This window comes from Hypomesus transpacificus, chromosome 18 (genome assembly GCF_021917145.1).
Source record: "Hypomesus transpacificus isolate Combined female chromosome 18, fHypTra1, whole genome shotgun sequence".
In the NCBI taxonomy this organism is placed as follows: domain Eukaryota; kingdom Metazoa; phylum Chordata; class Actinopteri; order Osmeriformes; family Osmeridae; genus Hypomesus; species Hypomesus transpacificus.
Window position 1 is genome coordinate 7,834,020 of NC_061077.1, and position 15,773 is coordinate 7,849,792.

A 15,773-nucleotide genomic window follows, 5' to 3' on the forward strand; every position below is an offset into this window, starting at 1 on the left:
CTTTCATGGTGCAGTTCTGAATTACAGAGTCTCACTACAGATGATTCCACATACAAAAATAGATGCTGTCTGAGCAGTTGACAACCTGATGTACGAGAACACAAAGTATCTACTGGCAAAAGAAACGAATGGAGAAACAACTGTGGTAACTGTTGGCGTCATGACGCCACACGCTGCTGCTGCTTCCATCCACGGGAGGTGCACTCTGCTCTCACACAGGGCTTTAGACACTCGTTTGAACACAAACTGTTGTTCTCATATTGCAGAGCGTGGTCGAGGAGACAGAACTACAAATATAGCGACACAAACCAAACAACAATCGCTAACCAAGGCAGGACAAAACCATACAAATGCCATATGTTGATATCTCATTTGTTCAGGGAGCATTCAGAATATATTTCTTTAAGAACTTAAGAACTTGGTGAAGATGCAGGGGGTTGTGAGCTTCTCTGAGACGATCAGCTGTGGAGTCCAGATGAGAGGTTATACTGCATTTCAGTGCACTTAAGGCAGGTAGGCGTTTTGAACGCTGTTTGAGGGAGTCTGGATTTGCTGCTGTTCGTGAGAGGGCGTAGGGCCACACAACTTACACATCATAAGAGCTAGGCAATGTCATTGACAGCAGATGACCTTAGTCAGTCCTCATTTCTTGACCTTTGTCCCAAATTACAGGAAGAGGCTGAGGGGGCATGGGGTTGGTGTTGTGTGTTCAGTATGTCCAGCCGGTGGTTGAGGTACGTTGAGTCATTAGTCTTCAGTCCTTCTCCCCACCATGCTAAATTACTTTAAAGTCGAGTGACCTCACCAAAACTCAGTGTGTCATGCTCACGACTCCCACCTCACCGAGTCTATCAAGGCAGTCTATCAACCCAGCTGGTCTGGAATACAGCACACCCTTCTCCCATTAGATATCTTTATCACACCAAAACAAAGAAACTCCAACTGAGACCTAACTAAAACGTAAAAGCAAAACAAATGATAATTGCCACTTGTGTAGTACAAATAGTACATCTCATTTGAATACATTCACATTGGTTTTCCATACATTGTGTATGGATGGATAATCATTAGCTGAAGTTCATGTCCCTTGAGATGTGGGTCTATGGGTGGGACCCAAGTCCTAATAGCTAACCTGCTTTCTACAATAGCCAAAGAGAAACACATAGGATCTGAATGTGCCATGTGATACGGTTCACTATTAAGGAGCACTTAACAGTATTTGAAAAACTGAGGAAAGACACAGCATTGAAAAACACATACTGTATGTAGCAAAGATGTCAATATCACATATCCGAGATATGAAGCCTTTCAAGCAGAGAAGTCATTTAAACTGAGAATAGAATGTTCTGTAGCTGATGTTTGGGATAAAGGGCGGGGGAGTCTTGGTCTTGCACTGTACCATGGGATCATGTTTGCTGTATTTTACAAAATGGTCATATATTATTCTCAAAGCAAAGAAAACGAAACATGCTCACAGACTAGTTGTACAATAGTGTACAATCAATACCAATTGAAACAAAGTCATCATTATCTATATTATTGTTCATCAGATAATATTCCCTTATTGGTACCTGTGAGGCCACTCCATTCATGATCCGACAGCAGAAGCACAGTGAGGAGACTGAGTGGGCCTCATAATAGGTTCACTAAAGTAGCTTCCTCTCCAACTCTCCTTTCTTTCATCTGCGCTGACATGAAACACTTCCTCCTCAGCCCTTGTCTAAGATGGGTGAAGTCATTATACTCAGCCCTTGCACAACAAAGTAAAGTGTATCTACCATCATCAGTGCAGCTCTTTCACATTAGCGCAGATGAAGGAAAGTAGAAGCAGAGAGGGTCACTAGAGAGTACTGAGATGCAGGTGGAGGGCGGGGGAACTGGTCCTCATGGTGTCTCCTCATGCTCCTCGCTGATGCACTGCTCCCAGGCATGCTTGGCCTGCTCCTCCCTGTGGCTGTGGGGAGAGTGGAAGATCCTCCGGGGCAGGGGGATGGGCTGGGGGACCAGCTCCTCCTCAGGGATGCAGCCCTCCCTCAGGTAAGGCTTAGGGGGCACACCCGGGGGCTGGGGCCGGCGGTAAGGGATGTGGTGGGGGCCGTGGAGCGGCGCGTGGGGGTGGGCAGAAGCATGGGAGTGGGGGTCCAGCCCCGTCAGCTGGGTGTGGGAATGAGGGTGGGAGTGGGGGTGAGAGGGGGGGTGCGAGGCAGGGCTGCGGTAGTGGAGGGGCCGGACAGGGTCCATGGAGTCGGTTTCGGGCCCACTGTAGTGGATGTGCAGGTAGGGGGAGGACAGGTACTCATCAGGGGTCCACAGGTGGCTGGGTATGGGCTCCATGGCCTCGTTCCTGATGGGCGTAGGGTCTGGGTACTGCCCTCCAAAGTTACTCTCACTCAGAGAGGAGACCCCGCTGCTGGCGCTGCCAGACAGGGTGGAGTTGCTGCCCCCTAATGCTGACTGAGGACTGGTGGGGGAGCCAGGGATTGGGTGCAGGGGAGACTGTGGCGGAGAGAAACAAGCATTAAATACGAGTTCACCATTTCACAGAAAGGAGAAAAGGGGGTGTGTTGGCCTTGTTTGGGTGCCCGATGAGAGGTTAACGCTTGTGTTCTACATGCTAGCTCTCAGGTGGATTACCTTTCTCAGAGAGCGAACAGGCAGAGCCGGAGGCGGGTCGCTGTTCTGGTGGTGAAACGCATCAAAGTGCATCAGGAAATGTCCTGGAAGGAAAAGACAACATTGAAATAGGCCATCCATCACCATGGAGACCAGCGCAAGACACGAGCAGGATTGAACTCAGTGCAGGGAAGTAGTCTATTGTACAGTATATTTCCGTGATATAAATCATGTTTCCTCCAGTCTGACATTAGTTCAGTAGAAGGTCCAAGGGTTCCTACCAGGGGGGAAGGATCTGGGGGGGACAGGGGGCATGATGGCCCCTCCAGCAGGGCCCTGGATGTAGGGCACTGTCTCCCTGCACTCCCCATCCAGACTCCAGGTGCTGGGGGCATTGGGGAACACTGCAGCACACAGCACCATTAGCACAGGTTAGCACAGCAACACAAGGGCAACAACAACAGTGGGCAACAACAACAGTCTAATTGTCTTAAGGTTGGCCTTAGGGCCCAGTTCTCACCTTTCTCTGGTAAACCCATATGAGGATCAGCGCAAGGCTTACAGGGGCTCACTTGTTGAAGTAAGGCACGCTGTAGGTGGTTGGTCTGTCAAAACACAACCATATGACTCCAGTTTCCAGAAAAACAAGAAGCAGAAAAGCACGTGGCATGGTGTCGTACGTGTCCTGGCCTACCTGTCCGTTCTCAGTCATGCTGTAGTACATGGTGTTGTTAGCCCGCTCCCGGTGCGGCGGGAGCAGCATCATCACCTCCCGGTTGTGTTTGCTCTTGTCAGGTAGAGACGGAGAGCCTGGCAGGAAGGATGGGACATGTTGTTTATATCAGACTTCTTCATTCCTTGTCAGCTCTGCTGTTCTCTGGGACAGATGTATATTGGCACTGACTCCCCTCCTGAGTCACACTGCTATGGATGAGCATGTTCTCAAATGAGAGAGGACAGGTCTGCACTGGTATACGCCAGATCTGATTAGGGCCTGAAGTCGCTGAAATCATTATCAGTGATCTTTAGGCTGATGCTATGACATTATCACAAGTGTAGCTTCTTAGCACAGCCTGTCAGGCACGTAAAGGGTGAAAATGAGACTCTATTCTGGGGTCTGAAATCACCCCCTGCTGTTCATCATGGTAAGTCTCTGAAAAGAGCTTCTCTGTAACCATCTCCCTGTGTTTTGGCTCCTGGTCACGTGACCACCCCAGTGTCACTCACCTCTGGCGCTGGAGGGGGCGGAGGTGACGACCTGGGAGGAGTTGGAGCGAATCGAGCTGAGGCTGGAGGAGGAGGGGCTAGGCTGCATGAGGGAGGTGTCCTCCGAGTGCTCTCCCATCAGGCCGTCTGTCAGGATGACTAGGTTCCCCGCCTCGCTGGATGTGTGGGAGGACAGGGAGGAGGAGGAGTGGCGGATGGAGCCCTGCAGGTTCAGAGGACTGGAGAGGCAGACGGATAAGAGAAGGAACAAAGACAGAAAGAGAGGAAGTGAAGGAAGAACGCAGGGGGGGCAAAGCGACAGACTGTTAGACCATGCCCTTGTGGATGTTAAAAATAGAACCCTGTCTTTATGTTTGTTTGTTTGTGTGTGCGTGTGTGTGTGTGTGTTTGTGTGCGCCAGTCAGTTTGTGTATGCCGGTATTTTAGGGGTGTACATATGTGTGTGAGTATGAAGGAGTAAGTGTGTGTGTTGGAGAGTTTGCCTGCCTGACCTGTGCCTGTGGACCAGACGGATGCTCTCTGGGCTCATGTGGCTGTGGGAGGTCAGGATGCCCCTGGGGGAGCTGACCCCAGAACAGCCTGCAGGACTGAACCTGTCCACTCCAGGCACGCCCTGCTGGGCCACAAACATCAACTGCTCTGAATATTCACACTGCAGTCAAGCACACATGCAAACACAAACATAAGAATTAATCATGTCAACATGAGCATGTAAAACAGACACAAAGAAGAATTACTCACATGGTGTAAACCAGTCCTCATCACGTGGAACTGATCTACAAGCTTTTTGTGCAGGGGGCGCATTTCAGGGTGCACCAGCTTCTCATGGACGGCCAGCCCCACTCCCAGGATGTGGACCTGGGATTGTGAACAAAAGAAAACATCTCAGCCAATGCCGAGTAGTAGACCTTGCTGTCAGCACTCTCTAATGGGATTGGGTTTCCCTGTCCAATAGGAGAGAGAGAGAGAGAGAGAGAGCCAGAAGATGATCTGACCTGCTCTTGCATCAGGTCCTTCAGCTGAGTGATCCTCTCAGAGTCCTCTGGGTGACTGTTGATGTAGTCCTTGTCAAAGAATGCCTGTAGGGGAACACAGTCATAAAAGAGATTGTTGCACAGTCCTACACAAAAGAACGTTGAATATCAACCCCCCCGCCCCCACCCCCGTCTCTCCATCTCGCTTTCTCAGCACCTCCTGGTATCTGGCGATGCCTCCGTTGACAGCTGCATCTATGACTCCGTTGAGGCACATGCTGAGGGGGTTGATGTTGCCATGGTGCTGTCTATGTTGGTACTGGCTGATCAGGGTACGCAGCTCCTGGGTCTTATTCTCCACCACGTAGATGGCATTCTCCAGAGGGCTCACCTCCACCTGGCAACACACACACACACACTTTAAAGGATTCTAGGGTGGAATATAGGAGTCTCAAGTCGAGAATCTAGATTTGATAATTGAATAACCAGATCACACATACACCCTCTTGCATCATCTGACAGATGTGTCCCAGTGGAGGCGGAGATAAGACATTTTGATGTGTCAGCACACGTGTGTGTAAGTTCCTCACCAGCTCTCTCCTCTCCACCTCAGACCAGCGAGCTATCCCAGGGAGCGGACGTGTTAGGATCAGTGTGGTCCGCTCAATCCACAGGCTCTGGAGACACACACACACACACCCACACAATGAATGCTGTACATTCAAGACAGTGAAGAAGCATTTCAGGCAGGGCAGACTGAAAAGACAGAGTCAAGCTCCACGGCCCGTACCCTGAACTCGTTCTCTCTGTCCTTGGGGCCCTTGTGGAAGGGCCTGTCGTAGTGGAAGCGGTTGACGTTGTTGATGCGGTAGAAGCTCTTGATCCTCTCTGGGACGCGCTCCAGCTGGGGCACGTCCGAGATGTCGGACACGGGGGTCACCGCATAGATCTGCAGGTCTGGGCCAGGCCGTCAAGGATGGACACTCACACAAACACACACTGCAAAAGTGAGCGAGCTTGTCCTCTCTTTCTACATGCTTTCTCTTTACTATCAAGACCCAGCCAATAAGGAGCTGATGTCAAAGTGGGTCATCTATAGTGGAAGCCTCTGGAGTAGGATACATTGAGCGTCGTTCTGTAGGATGGTGTCGTCTGGCTGGTTGGAGTGCTGCATGGCGATGGCCTGAGGAAACTCTCCCAGCATCCTCTGCTGGAAGTCCTCCAGTCGCTCATAGTCATAACCTTTGCAGACAAATTCCTTATTCTGGAGAGATAAGAGGTTGTCATCCAGGAGAGTGTGTCTACATTGTTGATATGAGTGTTTGTGTCATGTGTGTGTGTGTGTGTGTGCGCGTGTGTGTGTGTGTGTTTATACTCCTTATTGTGGAGAGAGAGATGAGAGGTTGTTTTATTTGAAAGTATACATTATTGATATAAGTGGTGTGTGTTTGTGCGGTGTGTATGTGTGTACATGTGTGTGTTAAGTGTGTGTATTGGTCTTACTCGGAGGAAGAAGGGGAACTTCCTGCCATAGAAGCCCATCCTAAAGAACTCTGGTTCGATACGCTGCTGCTCTATGATGTTGTCATAGTACGCAGCCTCCATTTTCTGCCCCAGGGAAACAACATCACAGGTATCACTAACCCTCGAAACCTCTTCGCCAGACTCAAAGGCACACATCTACAATGACAAGCTCTGGAGGGTGAAATGCTATCTTTGTCGATGTCAAAATGTGATTCAAGAGAGAAAAAGTGTGAGAAAAAGAGAGAGAGTGACCGAGAGAGATAGACAGAGAGCAAGAGAGAGAGAGAGAGAGAGAGAGAGAGAGAGAGAGAGAGAGAGAGAGAGAGAGAGAGAGAGAGAGAGAGAGAGAGAGAGAGAAGGCCATAGAGAGATAGAGGTATAGAGTGTGGAAACTGGGAAACTCTATCCCTCCAACCACAAAAATAAACTAATGTGTGTTCCAGTTGAAGGAGAAAGCAGAGGCCAGTCAACATGACAGACTGAAGGATGGGACACACTTACCCGGATCCAGCTCAGGCTCTGGTAGTCATATAACGTTTCATACTGGAAAGCCAGTTCCCGGCAGAGAGAAATTCCATACTCCCAACACTGGACAGAGATGGAGAGACAGAGACATGAGCCTATAAACTCCAATTTACAATATCCTGTCTATGGAAAACAACTCATGGATGATTTTAAAGTGGAACATAAAAAAACAACACAATTAAAGATATCACAACATACGGAGATTCATTTTAAAGGACCTTATCCCAACTACCAAGTCTGCTTATGTTCTTCTTTCATATAGGTCTGTTGGACTCACCATAAATGCAAACATACAATATGGCTTGAAGCCATATATAGCCTGCAGTGGCTTCAGCATAGCTTGCTTGGTCCTGACTTGCCTTGCCCTTGTTGAAGTAGTGGAGGACTTTGCGGCTGAGGTTCTCCTTGCGCTGCCACTCGCTCTGAGACGGGTAGTGAAGGAACTCCCTGAGGGGCCGGTCCTCCCAGTGCAGCAGCTCCCAGTACAGCAGCAGGGTGAACGCTGCCTCTGGTGGTGGGGAGGAGCAGGACCAGGCCAGAGGTCTCAGGTCAGCACAACACATCCTGTCTGTGTTGGCATCAACACTCTGAGATATTGAGGCTGATGGTTACCTGTGAAATCTTCAGCCTGGAGGTGCAGGTCACACAGCTTGTGGATGTAGCGGATGTACATGTCCTCCTTGTTGATCTCTGACTTGTAGAAGTTCTGGGGAGGAGAGGGAAACGTTCTCAGGAATTGTGAAATGTCTCAACACATCTCTGAAGGTCAGAGGTCGAATGTATAGTGGCTCACCATAAGGTTGACAGAACCACCCATCTTCTTGTTCTCCGTCTCATCACCCTTCATGCAGTCCCTAAAAAATCCCAGAAGAGTTTCAAAGTCGCACCAATTGACCAACAAGGCCTGATGTTTACACAAGATTCACAATTAATTCCTATCTAAGCCTATCTGAGATGACGGAGGACGTTAAAGGATGGTACCTGTAATCTAGCAGTCGTTCCATGAGTCTCGTGACAGACGTGACAAAGGAGATGCCTGTCTCTCTCCATGTCTCCTGCTCGATCTTCTCCAGGAGGCTGAAGACAGACAACCAGGGCGTTCACGTTTAGTCTCAGTACCTAGGAAACAGTCAGGTTTCATCAGTCCAGAAATCAATTGTTAGGCCGTGGAGGTCTGGGAACTGACCTGGGGTAAGGGCCAAACAGCTGGGTCCTGGATCCCAACATAGTAAAAAGGAATTGAGAAACATGAGGTTAGCCAGGTCTTGAGCAGAACACCATGTGGCAGGACAACACAGGGGTGTAGGATGTGAGCATGCTGTGACTGTGGTGAGGCCTACAGCAGGCTGAAGAGCTCTCGATGGTGGTCATCTCCCTTCCCATCAGACACCATGCTGTCCAGCTTATCCATCAGCTCTGCCTCCACCTACACACACACACACACACACACAGTAGTTCAGCATCAAATCAAGTAAATAACAGTGAATTCAAATGCAAAACTAAGATCGTAAGACCTGCTGTGACATAGCAACCCAGCTGTGACGGACCTGCTTGAAGTTGCCGTTCTTCCGTTGCTCCCAGTCCATCATGTCATGGAAGATGGGGATCATGATGTTCCTGACCTCCGTATGCGGCACCAGCGTCACTCCCAGGAAGGGCCCCATCATTCCTGGGATGAAGTGGGGCTTGTTCTCCCCCAGTTTCTGCCACATACTGAAGAGCTCATAAGCCATCATCACTCTCAGATCTCCATGCCTGAGAAGGGGACAAGGGGACACGTGGTTGGACTGATGAGCGGTGTGTGGCTGGGGTGGCGCTGGGGTAAGTGGTGTTAGGATGTGGTGGCAGTATTACTTGTCCAGGATCTTCTTCCTCTTAGACTGACTGAGAGGCTCCAGCTGCAGACTGGGCTGGTTGATGTACAGAACTGTCAGGCTAAAGAAGGAGTTCCACACCTGTAGACACACACAAACACACACAAACATGCAGAGGAATTTAAGTCAAACAGGATGAGAGCACTAGACACTAGAAAAAGATGAAAAAGATAAGGAGATGTTTTCCAAGTTTCTTCAGCACACTGATACTTGAGTTCAGCTGTTCCATAGCGCTACTTCTCAGCACACATACCTTGAAGTCAAAATCCACCTCAGAAAAGTTCTTGTGCAATGCCGGGGACAGGTACTGAGTTGTTGCCACGATGACACTGGAGAAAACATTGCATACGTCACTTTCCAAACAACAGACGATGAAGGACGGACATAAAGATAAGTCATCAGAATCCAGGTATCAGGAGAGTTTCCTTGTGGATTTCTTCTCAGTGAGTGGGCTGTTTGTGGAGGTAGTGTGAATTGGAGACAAGGTGACAGGTGATGACAGGCAGACTTACTGACTCGTCAGCAGCCTCATCACGCTCCAGTCTCGAGGGAAGATGGTGAGCTTCATCAGATTCCGGAACACGCAGAAGATTTTCAACAGAAACTCCTGGTGGAGGATTAGTCATACGCATTTTATTAAATTTTCTTTCCAAAGCCATGTAACCCATACGTGAAAACATGCGTAGGCAAAATATGAATGAAATATTTTCCTTGTTCTGACTCAACTAATCCCACACAAACTGAGAGGCAACTTATCACCTTGAGCTCGTCTTTGCTGTGGAAGTTGTTGAGCAGATGGTGAAAGTGGAGCTCTGTCATTTGTCGGAGCAGGGACAGCAGGCAGGACACGTACTCGCCCTGTTGACACAAAACACACACAGACACACACAAACACACGCTCACATCAGTTGATAGTTAAGTCTGCCCTAAAACAGATTGGCGGTCAAAATGATGCAACTGTGGAGTGGGATGGCAGACGCCGTGCAGAAGTGCTCACAGTGATCTCAGCCGTGCACTGAGGACAACGCTGCCCCCTAGCTGTCTCCAGAGACTGGGACTTGCTCATGATGGACAGCAGAGTCTGCAGCAGCACATCCAGCAGGCTCTCCACCATCATCTCCACCTCCTCCTGCACAGACGACTCCTGAGACAAGGAGTGGGAGAGAGAGAGAGAGAGAGAGAGAGAGAGAGAGAGAGAGAGAGAGAGAGAGAGAGAGAGAGAGAGAGAGAGAGAGAGAGAGAGAGAGAGAAAGAAAGAAAGAAAGAAAGAAAGGGTGGGAGAAATGTCAGTATTTCTACTGATCAAGAACAACAAGAGAAATGTTTAAGGCATAGTTAATAAATGAACATGTGCTGTTGAATGGACCATTTACAAAATTATCACTCGACAAACGCCAGCATGCATAATGTATAATGCCTGAACCACACACTGCTGTACTTTAGGCTTTACCAATAAATAATTCATTCCATTAACATAGGAACGTTGGGTATGAGGGGGTTTAACCCCATCATGTATGGTATGTAGTGCTGTGTGAACACAATGTGAGTTGGATCTCAGAGGGGACGTGCAGGACTGAGGCTGTGAGCGGTCGCTCTGCTGTACCATGGAGCTGGTCTTGATGATGGAAAAGATGCTTCCCAGGATGCCAGAGCAGATCAGTAGCTCCCTCTGCTGGCGGAGATGCAGGTGGATGTGATGCAGGACCACGGGCAGCAAGATACTACGAGACTCTGGTTCGGAGAGGAAGAGAGGGAGAACGTGTAAGTCAGAGAAGGGAGGATTTAGAATTAAGTGAACAGGACAAATGTTGCATTTAGTGTACGTAATAGTTCTTGCACACTGTAAACTGCATGGCACTCAACGTCCACATCTACAACAAGCACAATACGTTGGGATTTTGTTCTGACCTTGGGATGCGCCTAAAACATACTTCAAGAATTCTAGAAGTGTGTGTGTGCATCTGTTGCTCACCAGGGAAGAAGAAAAGCCGACTCTCCACGGTGCGGGCAATGGACTGCAGTTTGACCACGTCCATCGACTGGCCGATGTCAACCGTACTGGGCATGCTCCCCAGCGTGCCCCTCACATACTCTGCCACCTCCTGAACAGTGAACATCTGCAGCAGCTCATCAAAGATGTCTGGGAAACTGTTCAACAACGCTGCCTGAGAGGGGAGACGATGAAGAGAGAGAGAGGGAGAAAGTAGAAGAGAAGATGGATACAGGTACAGCTCAAACAGAAAGACAGACAGATTCAAAATGCTATTTCACATTTGGCCGGCTCAGATTCAGCTAATACAAATGTAAGAGTTTGTAAGACGTAACCCAAGAATAACAACAATGTAAAAATGCGGAGGAAAGCAACCACACAAACAGAACAGGCTGGGTTGTGTAATACCCTTCAGCTGTCGATACTGCAGTGGTGGTTTGTAGGCCCTGGGACAGACCTTCAGACAAGAAGGCTCTGATTCAGGATCAGCCTAGCCTATACAAACCATCTACAATAACAGGAGTATTACCCTCATAAAGGACCTGAGATCACTGTCCTAATGGGACTACGTCATCCTTCTCGAATAGGTGGTACGCCGCCACTGCTGCACGAGGGAACCAACACAGGGGGGCGCTGTGACTTACTGTGACAGGCTAGAGCCCAGGAACAAGACTACCACAGAGAGGCATGCAGCGATCACACCCTTAACTGTCCAAGAGCAAACCGGGAATAGGGTGACAGGAAGAGGAGGGACCAGTGCAACATTAAAATGATACATCAAACAATAGGATGACTCCAAAGAAAATATATCAATGAGTTCAACCAAAAGAATAACGTTTCCAACGTCTTTAAAATGTAAAGTAAATCTAAAGAGGGATTAGCCATTAGATTACAGATAAACTAGCCTCAGACAGGAAGTGAGGGTGTGGTGGGCAGGAAGTGCACAGGACTGCCTGACCTGTGTGAAGACCAGGGTCTCAGAGTTGCGGCTGTCCAGACTGAGGACAAAGCGGATGGACTGGAAGAGCTCCTGGATGCTGGCCCGGAACTGCTCCTCCTCCATCCCACAGGTGGCCCGCGAGTACAGGATCCTGGACTGAACGATGAACTTGAACAGATACTCCAGAGCCTGGGGGGGGGGGGGGGGGATAAGATATTACATGGCTACAATTTCAAAAAATAATTGATGTACCAAGTACAAGACATGTCTGGTCATGCAGTCAGCGTCCTAAGATGTAGACATGTCAATACCTGGATGAGGAAATGATCAAAGACTTCCTGGTGCCAGTGATCCTTAACCTTCAACTGCCCAGACCCTTATCTGATTCCCCCTGGCTTGACATTACTCTGCTCATGTGACCTCTGCATTAGACTTCCTCCCACTGTACCTCTCACTACTGTATGGTCATCAGACCTCCTCTATGTGGTCTGTGATTATGGTCTGTGTCACTGGTAGATGCGGGGCGCCTCACCCTCATGGCCTCCTGAATGTGGTCCTGTCTCACCACCTCAGCAGAGCGGTCCATGTACCACTTCAAACAGCGGATCAGCTCTCTACACACACAGACAGATGGACAGACAGGCCATATTTAGTTACGTAATGATAGATGTATAAAAAGCCCTTCCTCCCTATTTATCTTTGCAGCAGTGAATCTTGTATGAATGGTACTGCACGTTACTGAGTCCAACATGATCTGAATAATTTGTTATGAGAGCTGGGTTACTTGTAGGCCAATGCTCCAGCAAAGTGGTTCTGGATGTAAGAGTCCATGACAGGCCTGAAATGGTAGAAGCGGCTGTCCCTGAGTAGGTTGATGATGAACACCTGAGGACACAGAAACATATGATTTATTAACATATACTGTAGATTTAAAACAAAAAACGTTATTGCTAACCTAGAAAGAAAGGAAATTCAAATGACCGCCACAACTACTTTTTTAGAGCTAGCATGAATGCTAAATATTTTAAGGGATGTATAGTTTTCAGTACCCAACAGATGTGTTCATCTTTGGGCTAAATGACTGGTTGATAGGGCAAAATATTAGTAAACATGTTTTGGAAAGTGCCAGTAAACAGCTACCCCTGTGCCCATTATCCTGTACAAAAAAACTAAAATGCTATTGCTTTAATGAAATTCCATCTTGGATTACCAGTGACTGGAAAACCAGAGGTCCATATTTATCAGTGTTTTCATCCAGAAGACAGAACAGTGTGTCCAGGACATCTCGCAGAAACTGTAGGAGAGAGAAAAAAATGCTCAATCTCAAGACAGTACTGGTCCACACACACTAAAAGACATCATGTAAACTACATGCTTACTACAGCTTTACTACTGTATCTGTTATTGCCAAAGATAGAATGCCACTCTAACATACTGTTGACTGTCAGCATGATGAAATGTCCAAAACATAATGGGGGATATTAACCTTGACTATCTCCTCTCCGTTAATGTGGCGTAGTCGACCCAGGATGTCCAGAACTCTGTCAGGGTGGGCCTTCCAGTTCAGCAAGGCCAGCAGATCCACTGAGGATGGAATACAGTACAGTAAAGTACAGTAAAGTACAGTATAGTATAATATAGTAAAGTACAGTACAGTAAAGTGCAGTACAAAACATATTTGGTGTGAGAAGTGATGACTTGGCCATACCGTTCTGTGTGAGCTTGGTGGAGCAGAGCTGAGTGGAGACCCAGAAGGTTTCTTTGGGGCTCCTCTGGAAGGGCAGGTTGGCAGGCAGACTGGGGCAGCTGTTGAAGTCTTCCTTACAGCATGGCATGCTCAGGTACAGCCCCTGGTTACTGAAGGTGGCATTCTCATCACACTGACCAGGGAGACCGACACAGGGACGGAGGGGGAAGAAACGGAGAGATACAGTAGTCAGCTGGAGAACAAGTGGTTCAGTATAGAGTCAAGTCATCTCTGTGTAAGCTTCATGCCATCTGGTTCCTGGTCACCTTGTAGACGTAGAGCTCATGGCTCTCATCTGAGAGTGTGGTGCCGTCCTCTCTCATCAGTGGAGTGAAGGCGAAGCCAAACAGCTTCTTCTCTCCTTTGTCTTTAGCTGAAACAAAAAAGTTTGCATTTGGTTTTATCTACCAAAGGTTTTATGGCCGAAATCATTCGTAAACCTTCATGCAGCGACAACATCAGAGAGGGGTATCTGTTGTTTATGGCCACGTGTGCACTCACTGGAGCAGTGCCTGAACTCAAAGCGCAGATGAGATCCTCTGAAGCGGTCTATAGGTATGGGCAGCTTGATCATCTCACTCCAGCGAGGACTGTTGTTGTGGTAGAGGACAAAGGAGCGATGCTCACTCGTGTTGGGCTCCCCACTGCCCAGACTGATGCAGTCCTGAGGGTGGAGGAGCCAGGTTAGATACAAGGAGTGGATGGATGGATGGATAAGGGCAGGGATGGATGGATCGATAGGTGGGTAGGTGAATGGATGAGTGGCGGATGGGTGGATGGATGGATGGGTGGACTGATGGAGAAAAAAGGTTGTGTTTCTTACTTTGAGTGTGTCCCCATCAGCATACAGGACATAGACAGTGACCTCAATGTTCTTTTGGACGCTCTTGCCACCCCTCTCAAAGTCTCCTTTCTCCAAGGTGAGGTACAGGTCGTTACGAATGTCACCTAGAATATGGACACAGGCCAACCGCAGCCAGGTATAAATACACCAATGCATCGTGTACCTCACTAGAGTTCCTATTCTAGAATATTCTCTGAGGCCTCCCTCTGCAAAGTGTCACTAGTGGTCAGTGTCACTGCAAGGCTGGAAGTTCCCAGGCTAAAACAAACCTTTACATTTCCTATTTGGGCCTCAGAAGTTTGAATTTGTCTCAGCCTCGGTGTGTGATCCTCAGAGGAAGTGAGAGGGGTCGAAAGAAATTAGGCTGCAGCGCTGGCACCAAACAGAGTTGTCGAGACATGCAGGGCACATTATTGTTCTTACAAATGACGAACGGCCTCTCTGAGTTGTAGAACACAACATCTCATAACTGTCTCAGGGTGGCTAGTCAGGTCACAGTTTAATGGAATAAATATCAATGGAAAGTTTGGAGGAAGATATTGCAGTTATTTATAAGATCAGATTACTGTTATTTATACCTAACTCATTTCCTTGGGGAGGGATGAGTCACAGAGAGTGGTGTTGGGGAGACTGTTAGACAGCGTGGAGGAGAGGGGAGGCAAGGAGAGGTGTGAATTGTACTATCAGTCCCACTAAGAACTAGGCCGATGCCGGCTAATGAAACAAACAGAATTGCACACAAGGCCACAAAGTCCTGAGGTTCACTCTTGATGTATGGAGACACAGAACAAGCATCCAAGAGTTGCCGACATCTCCTCAACCCAGAGTACAACTCCCACAGTACTTTGTGGTGAGAGTTGTCTCTGACCTCTATGGTCCCTTCTCCTCTCTGCACTATCCCCTGCAGCTCACCTCCCTGTCATCCCCTGCCATAACCCCTACCTCTCCTTCTCTGCCCTTTCTACCTCTCTACTCCTGCTCCCACTCTCCACCCCCTCTCTAATATTCCCTCTATCCCCAGCTTCCTTCCCTTTGATCCCTACCTCCTGCTCCCTCTCCCCCCACCCCATCTCCCCTCTCTGCCCCCGGCCCCCAGGCATTTACCGGGCAGGATGACGTCCGGGAAGCCCAACTTGCGTGTGAGGGCCAGGGCCCGGCTGAACACCGCCTGGTTCTCCCGTCTGATCTGCTCCAGCTCACCCCGCAGCAGCTGCAGGGAGATGATGAGGCCTGGGAAGGGTGGGTGGGAGGAGGATGGAGAACGGAGGGAGGAGAGGGTGTAAGGAAGTATAGGTGGTGAATGTGGTAGGGGAAAGGTGGGAGAGAGAGGAGATGGGAGAGATGGAGGAGAGAGGATGGGGGAGAGGGGGGAAAGGGAGGGTGAGGGGGATAGAAGAAGGGAGGGACAGAGGGGTATTTAAGGGACATTAGTCAGAGTGTGGGGGAGGCAGAGACAGACAGGAGCATGGATGGAAAGATGTAATCAGAGTCAGGGTAAAAAAAGAGAAGCAATAA

The 15,773-nt window shown here is 48.8% G+C and overlaps 1 protein-coding gene across 1 annotated transcript in view; it reads right to left on the bottom strand.

The window, feature by feature from the left end:
* Nucleotides 1-1,884: 1,884 nt before the first annotated feature.
* Nucleotides 1,885-15,773, bottom strand: part of LOC124480225 (dedicator of cytokinesis protein 3-like) — a 30,458-nt gene continuing 16,569 nt past the window's right edge. The window contains exons 14-52 of the mRNA XM_047039331.1: nt 15,363-15,488; nt 14,238-14,362; nt 13,916-14,078; nt 13,681-13,787; nt 13,376-13,547; nt 13,154-13,251; nt 12,878-12,961; nt 12,452-12,552; nt 12,200-12,281; nt 11,686-11,856; nt 10,710-10,902; nt 10,341-10,468; nt 9,735-9,881; nt 9,497-9,595; nt 9,250-9,344; nt 8,991-9,066; nt 8,718-8,818; nt 8,411-8,618; nt 8,204-8,289; nt 8,050-8,076; nt 7,845-7,940; nt 7,657-7,717; nt 7,476-7,569; nt 7,223-7,371; nt 6,840-6,926; nt 6,318-6,422; nt 5,937-6,078; nt 5,605-5,771; nt 5,405-5,491; nt 5,032-5,211; nt 4,836-4,919; nt 4,582-4,698; nt 4,332-4,474; nt 3,841-4,058; nt 3,308-3,423; nt 3,134-3,218; nt 2,895-3,017; nt 2,635-2,717; nt 1,885-2,496 (exon numbers count right to left, since the gene is read on the bottom strand). Coding sequence (XP_046895287.1) covers nt 1,885-2,496; nt 2,635-2,717; nt 2,895-3,017; nt 3,134-3,218; nt 3,308-3,423; nt 3,841-4,058; nt 4,332-4,474; nt 4,582-4,698; nt 4,836-4,919; nt 5,032-5,211; nt 5,405-5,491; nt 5,605-5,771; nt 5,937-6,078; nt 6,318-6,422; nt 6,840-6,926; nt 7,223-7,371; nt 7,476-7,569; nt 7,657-7,717; nt 7,845-7,940; nt 8,050-8,076; nt 8,204-8,289; nt 8,411-8,618; nt 8,718-8,818; nt 8,991-9,066; nt 9,250-9,344; nt 9,497-9,595; nt 9,735-9,881; nt 10,341-10,468; nt 10,710-10,902; nt 11,686-11,856; nt 12,200-12,281; nt 12,452-12,552; nt 12,878-12,961; nt 13,154-13,251; nt 13,376-13,547; nt 13,681-13,787; nt 13,916-14,078; nt 14,238-14,362; nt 15,363-15,488 — 5,138 coding nt within the window. The remainder of the gene's footprint in view (nt 2,497-2,634; nt 2,718-2,894; nt 3,018-3,133; nt 3,219-3,307; nt 3,424-3,840; nt 4,059-4,331; nt 4,475-4,581; nt 4,699-4,835; nt 4,920-5,031; nt 5,212-5,404; nt 5,492-5,604; nt 5,772-5,936; nt 6,079-6,317; nt 6,423-6,839; nt 6,927-7,222; nt 7,372-7,475; nt 7,570-7,656; nt 7,718-7,844; nt 7,941-8,049; nt 8,077-8,203; nt 8,290-8,410; nt 8,619-8,717; nt 8,819-8,990; nt 9,067-9,249; nt 9,345-9,496; nt 9,596-9,734; nt 9,882-10,340; nt 10,469-10,709; nt 10,903-11,685; nt 11,857-12,199; nt 12,282-12,451; nt 12,553-12,877; nt 12,962-13,153; nt 13,252-13,375; nt 13,548-13,680; nt 13,788-13,915; nt 14,079-14,237; nt 14,363-15,362; nt 15,489-15,773) is intronic.